Genomic DNA, 20,511 nt, shown 5'->3' with positions numbered 1-20,511 from the left:
ATAACTTAATTATACTTTGTTGTGATTAAAGTAATTGGATAGAGTGTGATTTATAATGAGCAAAATGAACACTAATTTACAGTTAAGTTTTTTTTCATTTTGATTACAATGTGGAAGTTGGATTATAGTAGCATTTTATCTTTACTTGTTATTATTTTACTTTATAAAAGAAATCAGTTATTTATACAAGAAACTAAAGTAGCAATATCTAAATTGTCTACTAGTTTGTGCTTAAAATTGTTTGTCGTGATAGTTTCTGATAGAAATTTAGTTGAGAAGTTAACTGATGATAATAATAATGTGGTATCGTTGAAGTTTTAAATTTTATTATAGCTGTATGAGTTTGAAAGCTAAAGAAGTTCAGTTCTTTTATTAAATTTTAGGAATTTATTACCAAACAAAGTCACCTTGAAGAGATACTTCAATGTGAGATGTTCCTAGCTCTCTAAATGCTGTAATAAAGTTAGGTACTGGGAAATTATTACTTGGACCAAAATAAAATATGAAAAGATTGGCGAAAAGGAATTTTGGTGTGTCCTTATATTTTTGTTATAAACAACAGATAAAAAATTTTGTTTTTCTTCAGAGATTGAAATTTAAGATAAATAAGTATTTATTCATTAAAATTATGAATTGATTATAAAAGGCATTTGATTATTGAGCTGTCAGGATAGAAAGAGCTAGTATGATTTCTAACGCAATTTGTTCCTACGACTGATACAAATATACCTACAAAGTTAATAAGATATTACTATTTTGTTTTATTACAGCAACTAATGCACTTATAAAGTGATTAATAAAAAAACATAACATTTATATTAATAATAAATAAATTTAACGTCTATATGTCTACAAGCGCCCATGAAGATGATGTGGTAGAGTGTGTATATGAAGAGATTGATGAAGCAATTAAACACGTAAAAGGAGATGAAAATTTAATAATAGTTGGAGATTGGAATGCAAGGATTGGAAAGGGCAAGGAAGGAAATATAGTAGGTGAATACGGGCTGGGCAAAAGGAATGAAAGAGGGGACGGACTTATAGACTTATAGAGGGCACAAAGTATAATTTAGTAATTGCCAACACCCAATTTAAAAATCATAATAGAAGAATATACACTTGGAAAAAGCCAGGCGATACTGCAAGGTATCAGATAGATTATATCATGGTTAAGCAAAGATTTAGGAATCAACTCGTTGACTGCAAAACTTACCCTGGAGCAGACATTGATAGCGACCATAATTTGGTGGTAATGAAATGTAAATTGGGATTTAAAAACCTGAAGAAAAGATGTCAGATGAATCGGTGGAATTTAGAGAAGCTTGAGGAAGAGGAGGTAAAGAAGATTTTTGAGGAGGACATCTCAAGAGGTCTGAGTAAAAAAGATAAGGTAGAAAATGTAGAAGAAGAATGGGAGAATGTTAAAAAGGAAATTATTAAATCAGCAGAAGCGAACTTAGGCGGAACAAAGAGAACTGGTAGAAAACCTTGGGTTTCAGACGATATATTGCAGCTGATGGATGAACGTAGAAAATATAAGAATGCTAGTGATGAAGAAAGTAAAAGGAACTACCGACAATTAAGAAATGCTATAAACAGGAAGTGCAAACTAGCGAAAGAAGAGTGGATTAAAGAAAAGTGTTCAGAAGTGGAAAGAGAAATGAACATTGGTAAAATAGACGGAGCATACAGGAAAGTTAAGGAAAATTTTGGGGTACATAAATTAAAATCTAATAATGTGTTAAACAAAGATGGTACACCAATATGTAATATGAAAGGAAAAGTCGATAGATGGGTGGAATATATTTAAGAGTTATACGGAGGAAATGAATTAGAAAATGGGGTTATAGAGGAAGAAGAGGAAGTTGAGGAGGATGAAATGGGAGAAACAATACTGAGATGTGAATTTAAGAGAGCATTAAAAGATTTAAATGGCAGAAAGGCTTCTGGAATAGACGGAATACCTGTAGAATTACTGCGTAGTGCAGGTGAGGAAGCGATTGATAGATTATACAGATTAATTATATACAGATTAATAGATTACCTCAGATTAATAGTAGAAGAAAGGTGAAAAGATAAAGATGCTACGATTTGCTGATGATATAGTAATTCTAGCCGAGAGTAAAAAGGATTTAGAAGAAACAATGAATGGCATAGATGAAGTCCTACGCAAGAACTATCGCATGAAAATAAACAAATACAAAACAAAAGTAATGAAATGTATTAGAAATAACAAACATGGACCAATGAATGTGAAAATAGAAGGAGAAAAGATTATGGAGGTAGAAGAATTTTGTTATTTGGGAAGTAGAATTACTAAAGATGGACGAAGCAGGAGCGAAATAAAATGCCGAATAGCACAAGCGAAACGGGCCTTCAGTAAGAAATATAATTTGTTAACATCAAAAATTAATTTAAATGTCAGGAAAAAATTGTTGAAAGTATATGTTTGGAGTGTCACTTTATATGAAAGTGAAGCTTGGACAATCGGAGTATCTGAGAAGAAAAGATTAGAAGCTTTTGAAATGTGGTGCTATAGGAGAATGTTAAAAATCAGATGAGTGGATAGTGCCAGATGAAGAGGTATTGCGGCAAATAAATGAAGAAAGAAGCATTTGGAAAAATATAGTTAAAAGAAGAGACAGACTTATAGGCCACATACTAAGGCATCCTGGAATAGTCGCTTTAATATTGGAAGGACAGGTAGAAGGGAAAAATTGTGTAGGCAGGCCACGTTTGGAATATGTAAAACAAATTGTTAGTGATGTAGAATGTAGAGGGTATACTGAAATGAAACGACTAGCACTAGATAGGGAATCTTGGAGAGCTGCATCAAACCATTCAAATGACTGAAGACAAAAAAAAATAAAAATAAACTTTTAGTACATTTTATTCCACTGTACAATAATCTTTTAATACTCTTATTAGCAAGAATACACTGGTTCCTTCATAAAGGTCATGGTGTTCTCAGCATGAAGGATTTTCCTGGGTCAGATGTACATCCAACCCACAGAAATAATAGTGGTGAAGGATAAGGATAATAATAGTGGTGAAAATGGATAAGGAAAAGTGGTCAGGTGAGACAGGCAATCACCCTTTTGGATAATTTACCAACTTTCCTACAGCCCTAAAAGCTATTGATTTGAAAATACCTTTTGTTTCAAATTATTAAAGTAACTCCTTTCAAAGCCTACTTTATGCATCTGTAGAATGATCTGAGTGCATCTTTACTACTGAGTGGGCCATGAAAAGTATCCCTGTCAAAATATGAAATATTGAATAGAACAGCAGAATTGGCGCAAGTATATCTGCATTTAGACTATATATATAAATATATATATCTGAATATATATCTGAAGTAATACCTTATGGTGATTCCGGAGGGTAAACAGAAAAAGGAAAAAGATATATCTGCATTTGTTAAACCATGCATAGAAGTGTTTAGTGTTGGTGGATGATGGACATCCATTTTCAGTATTTCAAAAGATTATTATAGGTATATATAGATATACAGGATATATATATTATTACAGGTAATATAGATTTTACATAGGTTACTGTAGACATTCGCATGACTTTTTTGTGACCCATTCTGTACTTACAGAAGATTTCACACATACAAATTTTTTTTGAGTTTGATAAGTGCAGGCATATTTGAAACCGTTTAACATTTAATCATTGACAGTCTTATGTTAGTGGAACAATACTTATTTAGTTTTTGGTAAAAATCTTAATTATAAATTAGGGGCGGCCAGATTAAATATAAATTAGGATATACATGATACAGCAGTTAGTCCTTTGCCTTTTACGCATGTAAATATTTTTTATATATTAGTGTCTCAGAGTATCCCTTTATCAGCCCTACAATCCCTGTTGGACTGAACTTTTTAACTTTGTTGACTTTTTAACTGAACAATGTTGTTTGTGTAAAAAGTGTACTAGTCAAAAATTTCTTGAAATTGTTAAGTCTATGGTAATTGAGATTTCTACTTTAATTTTTTTAATATTTAATAATCTAACAACTGTATAATATTATTCTGTTAATTAGTGATTTTTTTTTCTTCAAAGGCTTGTTTGTTAGCTGCATGTGGTACACCACTTGGCCTTGGCACAGATATTGGTGGTTCTATTAGAATGCCTGCATTTTATTGTGGTGTTTTTGGTCACAAACCGACAGCAGGTATGTGTATTATTACCATTTAAAAATTAATTTTTTTTTATACTGATGTTTTCAGATGAAGAGCATTGTTAAGCACTTTTTTAATACTTGATATGAAATGATTTTCCACTTAACATGTAGGAGGTATATTAATCTTGAAATTACATTTGTTTTTTGTTTTGGTTGCTGTATTCAATATTAGTTGCTGATGTCTCCATTTTCCACTGGAATCCAGTTAATCAAATTTGATTCAGAACTGTTTATCATTGTTAGTAGATTACTAATTAATACTTTTAACTTACCAATAAATTATTTATTTGTAATTGAGATTTTGTTAAACAAATTTGTTTTCCTCCTGACATTTAGTGAAATTTAGAAACAATTCCCTCTACTTAATGCTATGTGACAAAATTGAAATTTGTATATAATGAAATTTAATGAAAGTTTTTAATTCCATATTTATTTATAGAAAAAAATGCCACTTTTCATAGTATCATGTGCTCAGATATCATTTTTGCCATATGAATTTTAGAATGACACATTTTTTGTAGTTCAAAAATTCTATAATTACATCCTTTTTGAAAAACAATGAAAGCGAATAAGGGTCCTCATCACATATACTTATTGATTAGTAAACAGGATACTACAAAATTGTACATTACCACATAAATATTTGTATTAAAACAAACAAATATTATATGTAACAGGCTTTATGTGTGCTACCATCTATAACAAAAACAAATGGGTTAGGTTAAAGAAAGAAAAGAAAAAGATTGTTAAGTCTGTTACAGAGAGTTTGTTTCACAAACTGTGAAACAGTTCTTCTCCTGTATGATTTTCAATTTTTTTATTTAGGGTAGAACACATTTTATAAAGAAAAATTAAACTATATCAACATTTTTGCATATATAGAGGGCTGGAATAGAGGCCTATGGAGAAAAGGGTCTAAATTTCTGCTTTTGAGTAGTATTTTTAATTTTTTTTAAGGTAGAATTCATTTTGAAGAAATTTGAATATTATCGTATTTCAATTTTTTATAGGAATTAATCAGGAGTTAGAGGAGGGTTATGGGAATTTAAAATCTTTTTTACCCTACTGATGATGTGCTTCTGGTCCCTGTGGAATCAGATTTCATAGTTGTAGATGGTTATTGTTTTCTCATAATCAGACTTTATTTTTTTATCTGTTTATTATTAATCATATCATCTTGAAGAGATGCTAAAAACTGTGAAATTAGAGGTATACAGAAGGGTTATATAATTACTACATAGAAGGACAAATCAGCTGATTTCAAAGTCGAGACAAGATTCAAATCCTAGAAAAGACAGTTACTTTCATATGGATTTGAATACTAGATCGTAGATACCGGTGTTCTTTGATGGTTGATCTGGAACGGTTGATCTGAGATTGTATAAGACTACACTTCATTTACATTCATACCATCTTTATTCATCATCTGAAATAATACCTTACAGTGGTTCCTGAGGCTAAACAGAAAAAGAAAAAAGGATTATTAATTATTACATAGCCTGTGATTCTCAGGAAGATGTAACTTGTAAAACAAAGTTGGAATTTTCAATACAATATAATTATTTACACAAAATAATCATCATCTACCACCTATTGGTTAATATTGTTATTCCTTTTTTTTTTCTTTGTATTAAGCACTTTCACAGAGATCTCTGCTTTGTCAGAATGTATGAAATTTTAAAAATCAATATATATGATTAAAAAATATTTTGAAAGTTAAAATGAGAAGCAGTATGTTTACCATCTCAATACTTGATATAAAAGCTCTGATCTCTGCGAAAGCACTTTTGAAAAAAAGAATAAGGAACAATAATATTAAGCAGTATGTAGATAATATAAGTAAATTAACAGTGGTAACTTCTAACTGTATATGCTAATTTTATTAAGCATGACATACAATGCTTATTATTGTTGAATAGCTGTGCTGCTTTTGTTAATAGTTGATGTCTAATATGACGTTTCCTATAACTGTCCGATTATGGCACTTAATGTAATAAAACTGTTATATCTCAAAACCGGTTCAGTTTAAGTGCTGAATTAAATTTTTTACTGCAATTAGAAAATCTTGATTCTAATTTTTAAAAAAAATTTAGCAGTTCCTTAGATGTTATAAAATTTAAAACTGTTCTTTTTTTTATTAAAGGATTAATGTCAAACCGTGGGGTGTCTTTTCGTACCGGAAATGAAAAAGGAACCATGGTTACTGGTGGGCCAATGACAAAGTACTGTGTAGATATCATTCCATTATTAAAAATAATGTTGGGTAATAGTTCTAATTTCCTGCAGTTAGATGCTCAGGTAATGAAAAATTTAGGTACATTAATTTTAATGTTAAATTTTCCATACACACTCATTTGTCTGTAAAATAATGACTAAGATATTTCTCTTCCAGAGTTTAGTACAAAAGTAGAACACTAATTTAAATGGTTGTCTAATATACCATCTTAGTATATATTGTATATATATTGAATCTAGTTATATTGTATTTGAAAGTAAAATAAGTTTGAAATGTAGATTATTAAATCACTTTTAGTTTGAAAGTTCAAACTGTTTAACAAGATTCAACTAATAAGAAAAAAAAATTGTAAATTGGAATATTATACAAATCAAACTAGAGTTTTGTAGTAAAAAGTTGCTGACTTTAATTGTATAAATTAGTGAAAATATTTTTTAAATGGTTCAGTAATTTATTAAAATGGTTTTTATAGCATTTATTAAAACAGAAGCTGAGGTAATAGATTTCTTTCTTTAAGTATTGTGTTGTGTTACTGAATACATTTCTGTTTTCTAGTGTGATAGAAGTGGATATTGGTATTTTTTTAAGAATAAATAACCATTATTTTTAACATAAATTGCTTAATGATAATTATAAACAAGGGCAAGAAACATTTTTAATTTACAAAATATTGGTCTACATGATTTATTCTTATGGGCTCCAAACAGTGATTCAACAGTCCAATTTTGTATCTTAAAACTCATTCCAACTTTTTGAGGAGGCCCCCAAGAGATGATATCATACTTCAGAAGAATATACATTAGCACAATAAATATGTAATAATGATGACAAGCTTAGCATTTTATTAAGGCAATTCAAAGCAATGCTGTATAGTTTGAATTTTTTGCTAATGAAATCAGTTAGTTCATCTCAAATGAATTTGTCACAATAAAAAACTCAGAAATTTTGCTTTATGAGCAACAGAAATATTATCATTATTGGGAATTCTATCCACGCAGTTAGCAAAGTTAGGTCAATTTGAGAACAAAGTAATAATTTTATAAATATTTCACGTTAATGGATCAGTCCATCCAACAAAAAATTTGTTGAATGAACTGCAAACTCGAATTTTTAATAATTATCTTCAGATATAGATGCAGTTGTGTCATGTGTGAAGAAGTTAAGAATGAATTGTTGAAGAATTTGAGACGGATCATAAACAATAAAAAATAAACAATAAAAAAAGCATGGGACAGGTTATTTTCATTTGGGACTCTATATAATATATCTTGAAGTGAGGACCTAGATTTTATATACGTATTCTTATCAAAAGATAAGAAATTTCAACTGTCTTTACAGTTTGTAAGTTATGAGTTTAACTTTAGTAAGCAGCTCCTCTGATTTCTTCAGTAAAAAATGTGGAAATAAAAGAGTGCTTTACTGAAATTGCGTAAAAATTAAAATTGGATCTTTTTATTCATCTGCAATATTTAAAATGTGTTTTAAAAATCATGAAATGCCTATTGTTTGTAGAAAAATTTTTCCTAAAACCATGCTGAAAGGTCTTAGTAAATATGCTTTTCAGGAAAAGTCGGTTTTTCATAATTTTTTCAAATATTTTAAAAAACATGGTCACTAACAAAATTGGCATATAATCTTTTAAATCAAGTGACAAACCTTTTTTAAAGAGGGATTTAAGAAATCTTAAGGCAGCTGAGAAATATTACATTGTTAAAAGATTTGTTAATTAAATTTGTAAGAAGGATAAGTATCAATAACTTCTTTTAAAAAAATGACAAGAATTTTATCATTGCCTACTGAATGTTTATTCTATATTCAAAATACAAGTATCTTGGTATCAACTGGAAATGAAAATATTAATTGTTCAACAAAACCATTCAAGATGAATGGCTTTGTTTGAAATAAATCTGTTATTGTTTTGAAATACTGTAAAAGAATTTATTAAATTCCTCTGCTACCTAAACAGGGAATGAGATAACAGAAGTGGAATTCTTTTTTGTATTTGGTTAAGTTACTTAAACCATTTTATTCCAGACTAATAAGACTATAATTATAACTATATTATATAATCAAGAATATATATTTAGACTATTTATTCTTAAATAATATATAATTAAATATTATCACATTTCTTTATTCAAAATTTAATTTTATGCTGTAGGATGTTTTTGTATATTTGTTATGTATCACTGGTAGATGTAAGCAAGGAATAATACAAAACCTTTTTGATGTACTTGTTGTACTGCAAGGAACACATTTCTTATGCTGTTTTAATGTTGCAGATAGATTTACAGATACTAAAGATGAGTAGATGTAAGCAAGGAATAATACAACTTTTTTTTATGTACATTGTTGTACTTCAAGATGGATATTTCTTATACTATTTTAATGTTGCAGGTAGATTTACGGACACTAAATGTAATGTATGTTGATGAACCTGGTGATATTCTTGTCAGTCCTGTATCAGAAGAAATAAAAAACACCATAAAAAGAGCAGTTAACCATCTAAATTCTATTACTCAGAACTCTGGACAGAAGGTTTTTTAATAATCATATTTATCGTTGAAATTAAAATAATAATAATGATACTAATTAGACAAAAAATTCACTTTTAAATTCACATTTTGTATTTTTTTTAAATTGTATTGTTATCGTAATTTATTCTATCTGTTCATATGACCTATCTTAGAATAAGTTTACCTTTGATGGTATTATCATATTTTAGCTGTTAAATACATAATTTTTATTTCAGATTAAACATCTGTGGCACAAAAGATTCTTAACAAAAAACGTAATGCTTTCTAAAGTGTTAACATACCTTTAACAGAAATAAATTGATAAGATGAAAAGAGACCAGTATTTAGATAAGAATTTCATAAAGTAAAAGTACTAGGGTCTGAAAGACGATAGGAATAGGTGAAGTAATGAAATATCATCAGCATTAGTGTGCTGTTCAACTGAAGTTCGAGCCAGTAAACTAATTGTAGTTAGCATTCAGAAAACGAAATTGGAAAATTGTCTTCAGATTTCAATAAAATCTTTAGTAATTTAAATTGCCCAAAAAATTAAGAGCAGAATGTGAACTATTGCACTACAATCTAGTATCTCATTTTACAATTTGGTTTAAATAAAGAAGTAAATAGATGATAGTTTCTTATAACCTTGTGAAAATTCAAATATTTCATCACCATACTGACCACTGTGTCAGATAATCTCAAATTATAACAAAATAACCACCAAACACAGTAACAGAACCTAAAAACCTAACATTGAAAGTAGACTTTGGTAATCTCTTGAAATCTTTTATTGTATATAAAAACAGAGGTTATAAGATTACATATAATTAATGATCATATAATTATTTTATCATAATCGTACAAGATAAATATAAATAATTATTATAAAATAATTCACAATTCAGAAGGCACTATGTAATTTATTTTAAGCATGTATTTACATACATGTTCAATGGGTTGCAGTAAAATAAGCTATATTTTTGTTAGTATTATTTAATAGTTCAACAGAATAATATTGTTTTTGTAAAATATTTAATTAATTTTTTAAACAAATTTGGGATAACCTTTAGCAAATCTTGGTTCAGACTGGTTCAGTAATTGATTTAACATTCCAGTGAATGCATCCTTTGTCATAAAAAGAAGCATTGTGTTGAGTTATATGAAAGCAGTCTTATTGTCTAGTTTGGTAGACAATTGGACTGTTATTTATTTAGGATATTGTTATTTTTTACTTAAGCGACTATTTTTTTCATTGAAGATTGCACATTAATAAATAAGAATAAGTCAACTTATTTAATTTCCTAAATATTAGTTTACACAATCCATACCTATCGGCGTCAGTTAATGATCTGACATCACATTATTTAATCTTGAAAACTTGTTTTGACTTTTAGAGATGACATTATAAAATGAATTACTTTACAATTTAAAATGAATAATAATTATTTAATAATGATGACAACCTTAGCATTAACATTTAACTATTAACTTAATAGAATAATGATAAGAGTATAGATTATAAAGGGGAAGATGTATAGGTGAATGTAAGGTAAAAACTAAAGTTATCTGTTATGTTAAGATCTTGAAATGGCATCTATTAATGTAGAGTGAAAATTACAACTCTAGTAAAAGACAGTTTAAGGTATGTAAGTGAAAATACACTTAGAATATCTGGGGGAGTTCTATTTAGTTGGAATCTTTGTGTGTATTTCATGGGTCTTGAAAAAGGTCTCTGTAAGGTAATAAAACCCACAAAAACTATTTCTTTTAATGAGTATAAAAATATTTTTATGCATATTTCAGGTTGACATTTTCATAACCTTTGGAACTACGAAAAAATGAAATTGAGGCTAGTAATGCTTCTTTGTGTATATATAGAAAACCTCTTTAAAAGTTACAATAGATGACACATTTTAATGGTGTAAAAAAGTCATAAATGGAAATTCAAAATTTTCAATGAGGAACATGTCCTCTCAATATTATAAAAGATAATGTATCAACTTTCCCGTCTGTAATAGATTGTTAAATCCGTGAAGTGGTTCTGTTTCTTTAATTCCTATTTAAAAACCTATTTCACAAAATGCCTGATTCACTTAAATAAGCATTTCATTTCAAATTGAGTGAAATTCATTTAAAGCAAAACTCAGTAGTTTGTAGAACATCGAATTATACATTATAATTCCTTAAAAATTATTTTTTTGGAACTGTGAAAACCCACCTAATTCTTATGTATATAAAAATGAAAACCTGTTGTCCAGTTTTTGAATTCTTTGATAAAATCAATTTTTCTTAAGTAGTAATTAGATGATATTGCTGTAATTGGTAATATTAATGTCTGAATTGGCAATAAACTGGTATATAGTAAAAGGGTTATAACTTTATAAATTTCAAACACAATAGAAAAGCATAGTTTTAAATTTATTTTGTAAGACTTCTTAGAATCTTCAAGTGATAATCTTGATCGATTATCCTTAATGGCAGGACCATCACTACTGATGGAAAAATAGAATTACTGTTTGTAGGACAGTAAAGTAGATCTACCAACATGTAGCTTTTCCAGTAAATAAGAATTTTAAAAATAATTTCACAATATTTTTTGATCGTGTGCCTTCAGAATTGAATATGCATATTAAAAAATAGTGTGATATAGGTCATCATGTTTTAATATAATTTCTTAGGCTTAAAATTAAATAAAAATAAAGATGGGCAATATATATTGAAGAAATAATTTAAAGTCTTATCAGTTATTTCTCATCAGTACATTTTCCTTACATTCTTATTGAAATAACCACATGAGTCCGTTTGTTAAATTGTTCACTGGTTTTGTTGTTGAATCATCCGTTAAATCGTAAAAATATTTTGGATCAAATTACTTAATCTCTGCCAGTTTCTGATAGAACAGGTGGAATTGTAACAAATCTGGTTGCATTGCAGTTTTCTTTAATATTTGTAAAAAGGTTAAAAAAATTGTAAAAATAAAAATCATCTTTTAATGATTCACTCTTAATTATCGGTCCTTCATCTGGTTTCTTTATTCTATGTTCTATAATAATCATTTTGTTTCAACATACGAATATTTATTTCATCCAATATATTTAAATATTTGCTTTATGTATTTTAATATACGTCTCCCGAACAGATTTTACCTTATATACTTTCATTAAAAATTAATTAACTATGGTTGTCTTAAACATTTTCATTCTAAACCTCTGTCAACTCATTTAATTTCAACATTCTTCTATAATAGCACATTTGAAAAGCTTCATTCGTCTGATTTCTTATTAACCATGTTTCACTGATGTATAGTACTACATTCCAAACAGATTTTAAAAAGTTTTTCTAATTCCAAAATATATGTTTAATGCTTTTCTTAAAAAAGGATCTCCTTCCTTGTGCTAATCTGCTTTTAATATCTATCCTTTGTAAGTTATTTCTAAAATAATAACATTTTTTTATTTACCCATTTCGATTATTAGAGTACTATTACTTCCTTCAGCTTCACCATCCTTGCCGTGTTAACATCATTACACAGAAACAACCTTAATAGTAAAGAGTATTTAATTATTTACAGTGAAAACATATTAGAATTAAACATTTTTTTTACTAGAAATACATACCTCAATTTATTTTTCTATATAATCATCACATAAATTGAGGCACTTGCAGTGATTTATGATTTCCATATATTCTTGCTGTATTTCTTTGCCGCCAGTCCATTTATTCACTTCTGACAGATACTTTCAATTTATCATCACTTGTGAAACATTTGGCTCCCAAACGTTCCTTTAGCTACTTTAACAGATAGAAGCCATTCATAGTAAACCTTGATTCTATAGTAGTTTGTGAATGTCCCTTTCAAGTTTTCTCACAGAACATGTCAAAGCTGTAAAACGAGCATGTGCTACTATCCACATTATTTGTTAGCTGTCCCTTCACAAATTTGCATAGCACAGTGTAACTTACTAAGCATTTCGTAGTAGGTTTGTGCAGTAATGTTTCTTCTGACGTGAATTCAGACAACAGGAATTTTGGAATAGGACCAATCCCAAAAGATCGTCACTATCAAATTGTTAACAGACAGTTTTCTTAAACTTCCATGGCATTTTTACTGACCGAGGATGATGCTAGTCAGGTAATAAGTATATCATGTGTGGATTATTAAACAGTATCTATTGTACATAGCTGGTTAATATTAATCCGACCATAGCTGATTAATTCATCGGTTCTCTATAGCTGATGAGAAATTCTAACAAGGACTCATTTAAATTTGATTAAGATCTTATCTTATATTTTCATGCATTTTATGTAATGTACATAAATCTGTTAGAGCCTAAATCTTTATGGTTAATTTTGTAAATAAACATCTGAAAATCAATTACTAATATAAAACAGAAATTGAATAATTTTTGTTTACATTAGTGAGCTTCAGATTGTTTGTGTTGATTGAGGGTCACCCAGAACACTCTTCATCACAGACATTCATTCAGTAGTTCTGAAACATCTCATACCATCTTTGTACATTTTTTTCATTCATTGCATTAGCATTAAATTTAATTTAATTGCATTAATGTACTGCAGTTAACTTTAAGATCCAGTATTCATGTTCTGAAGTCCAAAAAACAAATAACCTTCAAGTTATACGGAATCGGACAAAATTGATCGTTTTCTATATTTTAAAACAATATAACTCAAATGTAAATGATCAGGAAGTTTGTAATAAATGGTAAACTGTAGCAAATAGAGAGATTATTGAATTGTCACTACTTTTTCAAGGTAGCTCTTGTACTGCATATCAAGTATTATCTGGGATTTTTAATTTGTATTAACATTTTCTTGTATAGATAATTTTTATAATTTTGTTTTCAGGTTTCATTTTCTGGATTCAGACATTGCTTTAAATTATGGAAACATGCTATGACAAAAGAAACTGATAACTTTGCCTTTGATCTTTCAAACAGAGAAGTTAGTATTTTTTCTGATAATTAAATATTTTTTAATTTACTGCTGGTATTTTTTCTGAAATGTGTATGTTTGTAAATGGTTTTTCTAAATTTTATATGACATCTTCCGCGTTAAATTTGATTTATTTTACTGAAATTAATCTTCTGAAGATTCATATTATTCCTCTATACTGTTAGATTATATTTTAAATTCTATTAATGTAAACCACCTAGTACAGAATATTGAGAGATAAGCCACATTTTACCTTAATTTTATCATGAAAGTACTTTCGCAGAATCCTGTATAAATGTGAAGAAAGTTTTAATTTGATATTTGAAAATTAAATATTTTGTATTAAAATACATACACTTAATTGAACTACATTGTACTGGCAACATTTCACAGCAGTATTGCAGAACATGCAACATACTAATGACATGAGATAAAATTCATTGTTGACCAGCTGATTTCTGCGTTATCGACTTGCGAAATCATAATTTTTCAATTTGACACTGAATTCAAGAAAGATGCATAAACTTTATTGTCTGAATAACATTAGTATTGGTTTTTTATTTTATTTTTATCTTTAATATAACACTATTTTTTATATCATTGCATTCTGTAGGAAAGCAAGCATGCTTTGTATGTGTAATGCCTTCATTTTCATATGGTAAGTGTTAATAATAAAATTAAATTTTTTGAGTTTGTTTCTTATTGGGCTATTTTACATTAGTTTTCTCAAAATTAAACTTTCTGCAAGTTTTGATAATAAATTTTACGCATTTACTAGTCATTTATCAAAGTCTTTGTGTTAAAAACACAAAAAAAGTGTATTTAAACAACAAATTTTTCTGTTTTATGTCAGATATTATGAAAATTACTGGAGATATGGTTCAGAAATGTGTTTTATTCAATTTTTCAGGTCAAAATCAATAAGAAACCATTTAGTTTAATTTGAACCAGTTTAAAGAAACCAGTTTAGTCTCTTAATTTGGGTTCCTAGAATTTCAGTATGGTTTTATTAAACTCTTTACCCAGGAATCATGGTGAAATCGTTCGCTAGCTATAACTCTCTAATGGGAGCGTTTCCAAACCCATTATATATGAACTTTTTTCATTACTTTTGCTAGTAGAATGAGCTCAGGAAGTGCCAGTAACACTGCGTGAATCACTCTAAATAAGAACTGTTGTATTAATTCAAGCAGTAAACCAGTCACTTTCACGATTTTTGAGGTTGGTTCAAATTTATTTACACATTGAAGTTATAAAATCTTCAAAAAGAACACATTATGATTTATCCCAAATAATATTATATGAACAGTTTATAAAGGGTTTGGCAGAAATAACTCCTTGATTTGAAATGTGTTTAAATAAGATAAGCATTGTAGCAAAATTTAAAAAAATTAAATATATCCTGAAAGAACAGTGTATGCCATTTATTTTCACATACCTTTTATTAGTTTTTAAAAATGAAGTTGTTCATATGCCAACCTTCATCATCTGTATGGGATTTTAACCTCTACCTAAAATTCCGCATTACTTTTCTTGTCATTACTAATGGTATTGCAGTGATCTGTTGATGGACAGATCAGAGCCAAGAATCCTTGAATGTTCAAGGATTCTTGGCTTCTGTTTAAAAATTCGGAAGCATTTCTCTGAAGAAATTCTTTGATTGTTTTGCTGTGTAAACAGTGGCCCCATATTGTTGAAACCTTAAATTTTTGGTATCTGAATTCATTAAGTCTTGCTAGCAAGAAGTCACGTAACATTTTTACATAACATTCAGAAGTTATTGTAACTAATTGTCTCTCTTCCTCAAAAAAGTATGGCCCTATTAGACCAAATTCAGTAACCGCGCACCAGAGTGCACTCATGAAGTTGTAGAGGATTATTTTCTGCCCAGAAAAAGTTTTATTTTATTTTCAAAAAGTTTTGGTTGTGAACACAACCCAATAATACCATGCAGCCGTGAGGTGTAGTGCTGTTTTGACAAGGGCAGTTTGAACGAACACACAACACTGTCAACGGGATGGCAACTGCACTGCTGAGGGCACGGATCCCATGCGGTCTTGAGGTGTAGCGGCATCTCGACAATGGTTGAAGAAAGTAAATGTCACACGGGACTCTGCGATGGAGCTAAACGGGAGTAGGAGGTCTATCCACCTCTCCCTTGTAGACCAGATTGGAGTCCACAAATTAACCTAAAGTCCAGGGGTATGAACTGAAGTAGAGTGTTCACTAACGGAACTAGGACTAAATTTTGTTGTTGCGAACAACATTTTTGGTGGTATGTTGTTAATTTGCCTTGAATTTCAAGACATTTACTAGAAATTGGTTCAATAAAAGTAGAACTGGGTACGGGGTTTGTGCTTCTGCGAGCTCAGTTAGCTAGGTCAGAGGGCAACGATGTAGGATATTCAAGATGTCCAGACGAAGCCTACAGCAAAGGCAAAAGCTGAGTTTACAAATCACAGATGTAAATGTCTACCGAGGCATTTACATAGGTGGCATCCCAACGAGGCCTGGCTGATTACTGAGATGTAAAAAGTTATAGGGCGAAAGACAATTCTCGTTAAAGCCCATCAGGGTTAGGAACGGGAAGGGTGGTGTGGCGACCGGAAGCGTCACAAGGTGTCTTCTCTATGGGGTTGGGATGTTAACACATCCTGATTAATGAAAATGGGCTTTTTAGTTGACAATACAATTGAGTTCACAGGAACATGCCAGAATAGCCTGGCATGAAGCAATACGGCTAATCCAGTCGTGTTCATTTAGCTACTACACAACTATCATTTTGTAAGGATGAAACTGTAAGTCGGTGTGTAAAATTCTCCTTATAGTCCTATCAGAAATTTGCAACGCAACAATGTGTTTAAGAGCTGAGCAAGGTGGAGTTTGTGTAACTGCTTGTCTCACTGCTTCAATATTTTTGGACGCTTCATGGTTGGTTTCTTCTTCAAAGCTGAATCAGTAGCTGTAAAATTAGACACTCATAACTGAATTGTCTTCTTATCAGGTACCACAGTGTGTCGACCTAGCTGAAAGTGTGAACGAAATAATCGCTACATGTTGATAACCAGATTCACCACTTTTAGAATACACTCCAATAACAAAAGCGCAATGCTCACCACTCCTCGCCATGGTTGTAACTTAAATGGCAAGACATCCACTACAAAATCGGGTGTTGACTCCACACCCATTACTATTAGTGCTCCACCAGCAGTGGTAGGAAATCAGGGAGTTATTTCTGCCAAACACTTTATAATACATAATACTGTGTTTAAAGAATGTAAGTAGAATTGCTACAAATAAATTTACATTAATTAATGGGAAGTTATATGAAGAAATTATGAGAAATATATGAAAGCAAATATCTGCTGGTGGCCAAAGAATAAAGAATTTATTGTTACTTTCAAAGTCTTGCAATGAACAGTATGTTCATCTCAATCAGAAATAAACCAGTTTTGGATTGTTATGGGTTTCTGAAAGGATCACTATTATCACAACTTCTTTCTTCTTCAATATTTAAAAAATTTGGTGTATACCTCAATAACAGTTATAGCTACACAATATTGTATTATTGAAGTGATATATCCTTCTAAAGATGTAGAAACATACTCATCTTGTTCTAATGATCTAAACCTCATCTCATCTTAACTTAATGAAACGTGGATTATTTTATTTTATTATCTATTTCTATAATTTTATTTGTTTAGAAATTATCATACTGTTTTCTTTGTGTACAATTTAGGAGGTACAACTGAAAAACAATTTTCACTGAATACATTTTAGTCCTGTGGCTGGATGCTACTTTTTAATTTTTACTTCAAAAATATTATTATAAATTAGAGATAAAAATCAATTATTCTTGGTGGCAAGCACATCATTCTTGATAAAATAATATGTTACTTTAAGTGATTTTAACAAACAGAAAATTTTGATTATTGACTACAAAATCCCCTAGATCTGATGTATATTGAAGAACTTACTGCACTCACTGTTAATGAAGTATGTGGGGCCACAAAGTGTTAATCACAGGTCTGTGTTTTCTACTATTGTATTATTTTTGACAGAAAGGTTTATTTTAATTTAGTCCATTGGTAAATGCTTGGCCCATTTGTTAATTCATCTTATCTTATGTTGTACTTTTGTACCGGGTGAGCAACTTAAAACCAAACAGAGTTGGCTCAAAATACAGATATTTGAGTGTAATTTTTAATGTTGTTACTACTACTCATAGTATCACTATTGGTTGTATATGTTACTACTCTTGTCTATTGTTATCAGTTGTAAACTATTTGTGCTTTATCGCAGTATAGTTTCATTTTTCGCAGTTTATTCTTTTTAAAATTTCTTATTTGATCAAAGAAAATGCTGTAAGTGCTAGCTTATGTGCATTATTTAAATAATATAAATATAATTATCTATAAACTGTATGTTTTGCATTATAGAAAATCTTTACGCAAATTATCTCAGCAAAGTTGAGATAACTGTGTTGTAAAATGCACATCTTGCCATAAGATTCTTTTTAAATTTGAAACCATATTGTATAACAACTCTGCAACAAGAGAACAGACAACCTGAAATTTCTTAATTATTGTGACTGGTTTCTCAAAAACATTGTTGACAAACTGATAGACCTGATGTTATATTTCATATCAAATGAGGCATGGTTTCATTTATCGAAGCATATTTATTTGCATTACAGCAGGTATTAATAGAAAATTCTCAGATGGTCGAGCATCCTATTGATGATGAGAAAATCAATGAATGGTATGCAGTTTATGGTAATCATTTAGTGGAGTCAATATTTTTTGTTGACCCAACTATCAGTACAGGTGTATCATAAAATTTCTAAGAATTCTACATTCAGTTAATAAATCCTGAGTAATTGTATGGCTTCTTTCAAATAGACTAACCAATGTGTTGCACATCAAACAATTCAGTAGCACGCATTCATATGGCTTTTACAGAAGAATAAACTGTCAGCAGAGGGTGATGGCCTCCACGTTTCTCAGATTTGTTTAGTTGTGATTTTTTCCTTTGGGGCTATTTGAAGGATAGAATTTATGAATTAGATCCCTACACTATCAGTGAACTGAAGGCAAACATCCATTAAGAAATTGATGTCATTGACAACAACATTTTGTGTCAGGTGACTCAATATGTTGATGATTCTCATGTTAATATCTTTTCATCATATTATTATTGTTGTAATCGATATTAAGTTAAAGTTCTCAGTGTTACTAAGTTATATACTATTGTTTGTATTCACTTTTCTGTTTCTATTAATATTGTTATTACAGTAATTGATAGAATTGCTGGTCATGTTCTTTTGTTACTATGTGGAGTGGATTTTTGTCTTGTAATTTTGTACCTCAAACACAAAAATATATCACTGAGCAGGACATTCACTTTGAGCATCTTTTGTAAAAATATGATAAATATGTAAACTTTTGCTAATATAAATACAGAATTTAATTTATGTTTTCATTTCATTCATATAACATTACATTTTGCAGCTGTGTTTAGTCTGTTACACTCACCCTGTGGTTTTTAGGTTGCTCACTCTGTATAACAACACTTTTATAAGTTTATTTTTAATAAAAGTTTATTTTCATTGTTTTAGAAAGAAGTTACATTATGGACTGAAGTTCCTCGTCTTTTGACTGGTTGCACCCAATTTACTTTGCCCCCTTTATTGCGATTAGTTGATCTGAATGTTTTTAAACCTGTGAATAAAAATTGGGCTGAAGAAAAAACAAAAGAACTTAAGAATGAACTTTTGGTAAGTTATATATACTATTTACAATCTGTGTTGTATAATTTGTGTTTTCTAAATGTATGCTATCATCTAAATTGTATCATGCTGACTTCATGGTCTTTTTGAATATTCTTACGTTTTAATTATTTATTTGTATTTTTAACAAATTTGCATTGTTTTGTGAATAATAAAAATGTAGGGTATCGTTAATGATAACAAGTAAATAATTAATAATTGTCTTATATATAGCAATAAATTTTATGTTCTTTAATCAAATAGTAATTTTGGACATTTCCAAAATCTTATTACAAAACGATTGTGCATTCCAATATATTTAACCGGTTAGTTTAAATGGTTTCAAAATTTATGTAAATGTCTTATACTTTTGACAGTATAATCCAATCATTAGATTTTGTTATTTGGGCATCCCATGTTTCTATTATTCATGAAATGAAACTACTATTGTAAAGAAAATGATTTAATCCCTTGTTTCATAAAGAAAGTCATTTCATGTATATTTTTCAGTTGCATAGATGAAATTTTTAATGAAAATAGTTCTATATTTTGTTTCTATTAAATTAAACTGTATTATTCTCTCTATTGCAGTACAGCATTCGGTTAACTTTATACTTTTTAAATTAAAATGCAATTAAAAAAAAGTATTTTGTTATTTTAAACTTTTTGGTGATAATTTCTTGATATGAGTAAAATTATTCAGTTAAAGATGTCATAAAAAAAATTCTGTTACTAGTCACATATTGTAAAATATCTAAACAGTTATAATTTTCCATCATAAATAGAATTATTGCATTAAGTTATAATTTTTCAACAAGTAACAAAAAACAACAAGAAGAAATTAATACAG

General features: G+C 29.2%; 1 protein-coding gene across 3 annotated transcripts in view; it reads left to right on the top strand.

Annotated features, from left to right (window-relative positions):
* Positions 1-20,511, top strand: part of LOC142334306 (fatty-acid amide hydrolase 2) — a 90,841-nt gene that overhangs the window by 60,871 nt on the left and 9,459 nt on the right. For all 3 annotated transcript variants that reach the window (XM_075382233.1, XM_075382234.1, XM_075382232.1), the window contains exons 5-9: positions 4,069-4,180; positions 6,333-6,487; positions 8,823-8,963; positions 13,808-13,903; positions 19,512-19,670. In XM_075382233.1, the coding sequence (XP_075238348.1) occupies positions 4,069-4,180; positions 6,333-6,487; positions 8,823-8,963; positions 13,808-13,903; positions 19,512-19,670 (663 nt within the window). The remainder of the gene's footprint in view (positions 1-4,068; positions 4,181-6,332; positions 6,488-8,822; positions 8,964-13,807; positions 13,904-19,511; positions 19,671-20,511) is intronic.

Source organism: Lycorma delicatula, chromosome 1, assembly GCF_047948215.1.
Source record: "Lycorma delicatula isolate Av1 chromosome 1, ASM4794821v1, whole genome shotgun sequence".
Taxonomy (NCBI): domain Eukaryota; kingdom Metazoa; phylum Arthropoda; class Insecta; order Hemiptera; family Fulgoridae; genus Lycorma; species Lycorma delicatula.
Note: the sequence above shows the minus strand (reverse complement) of the source record. Positions and strands in the feature narration are given on the sequence as shown.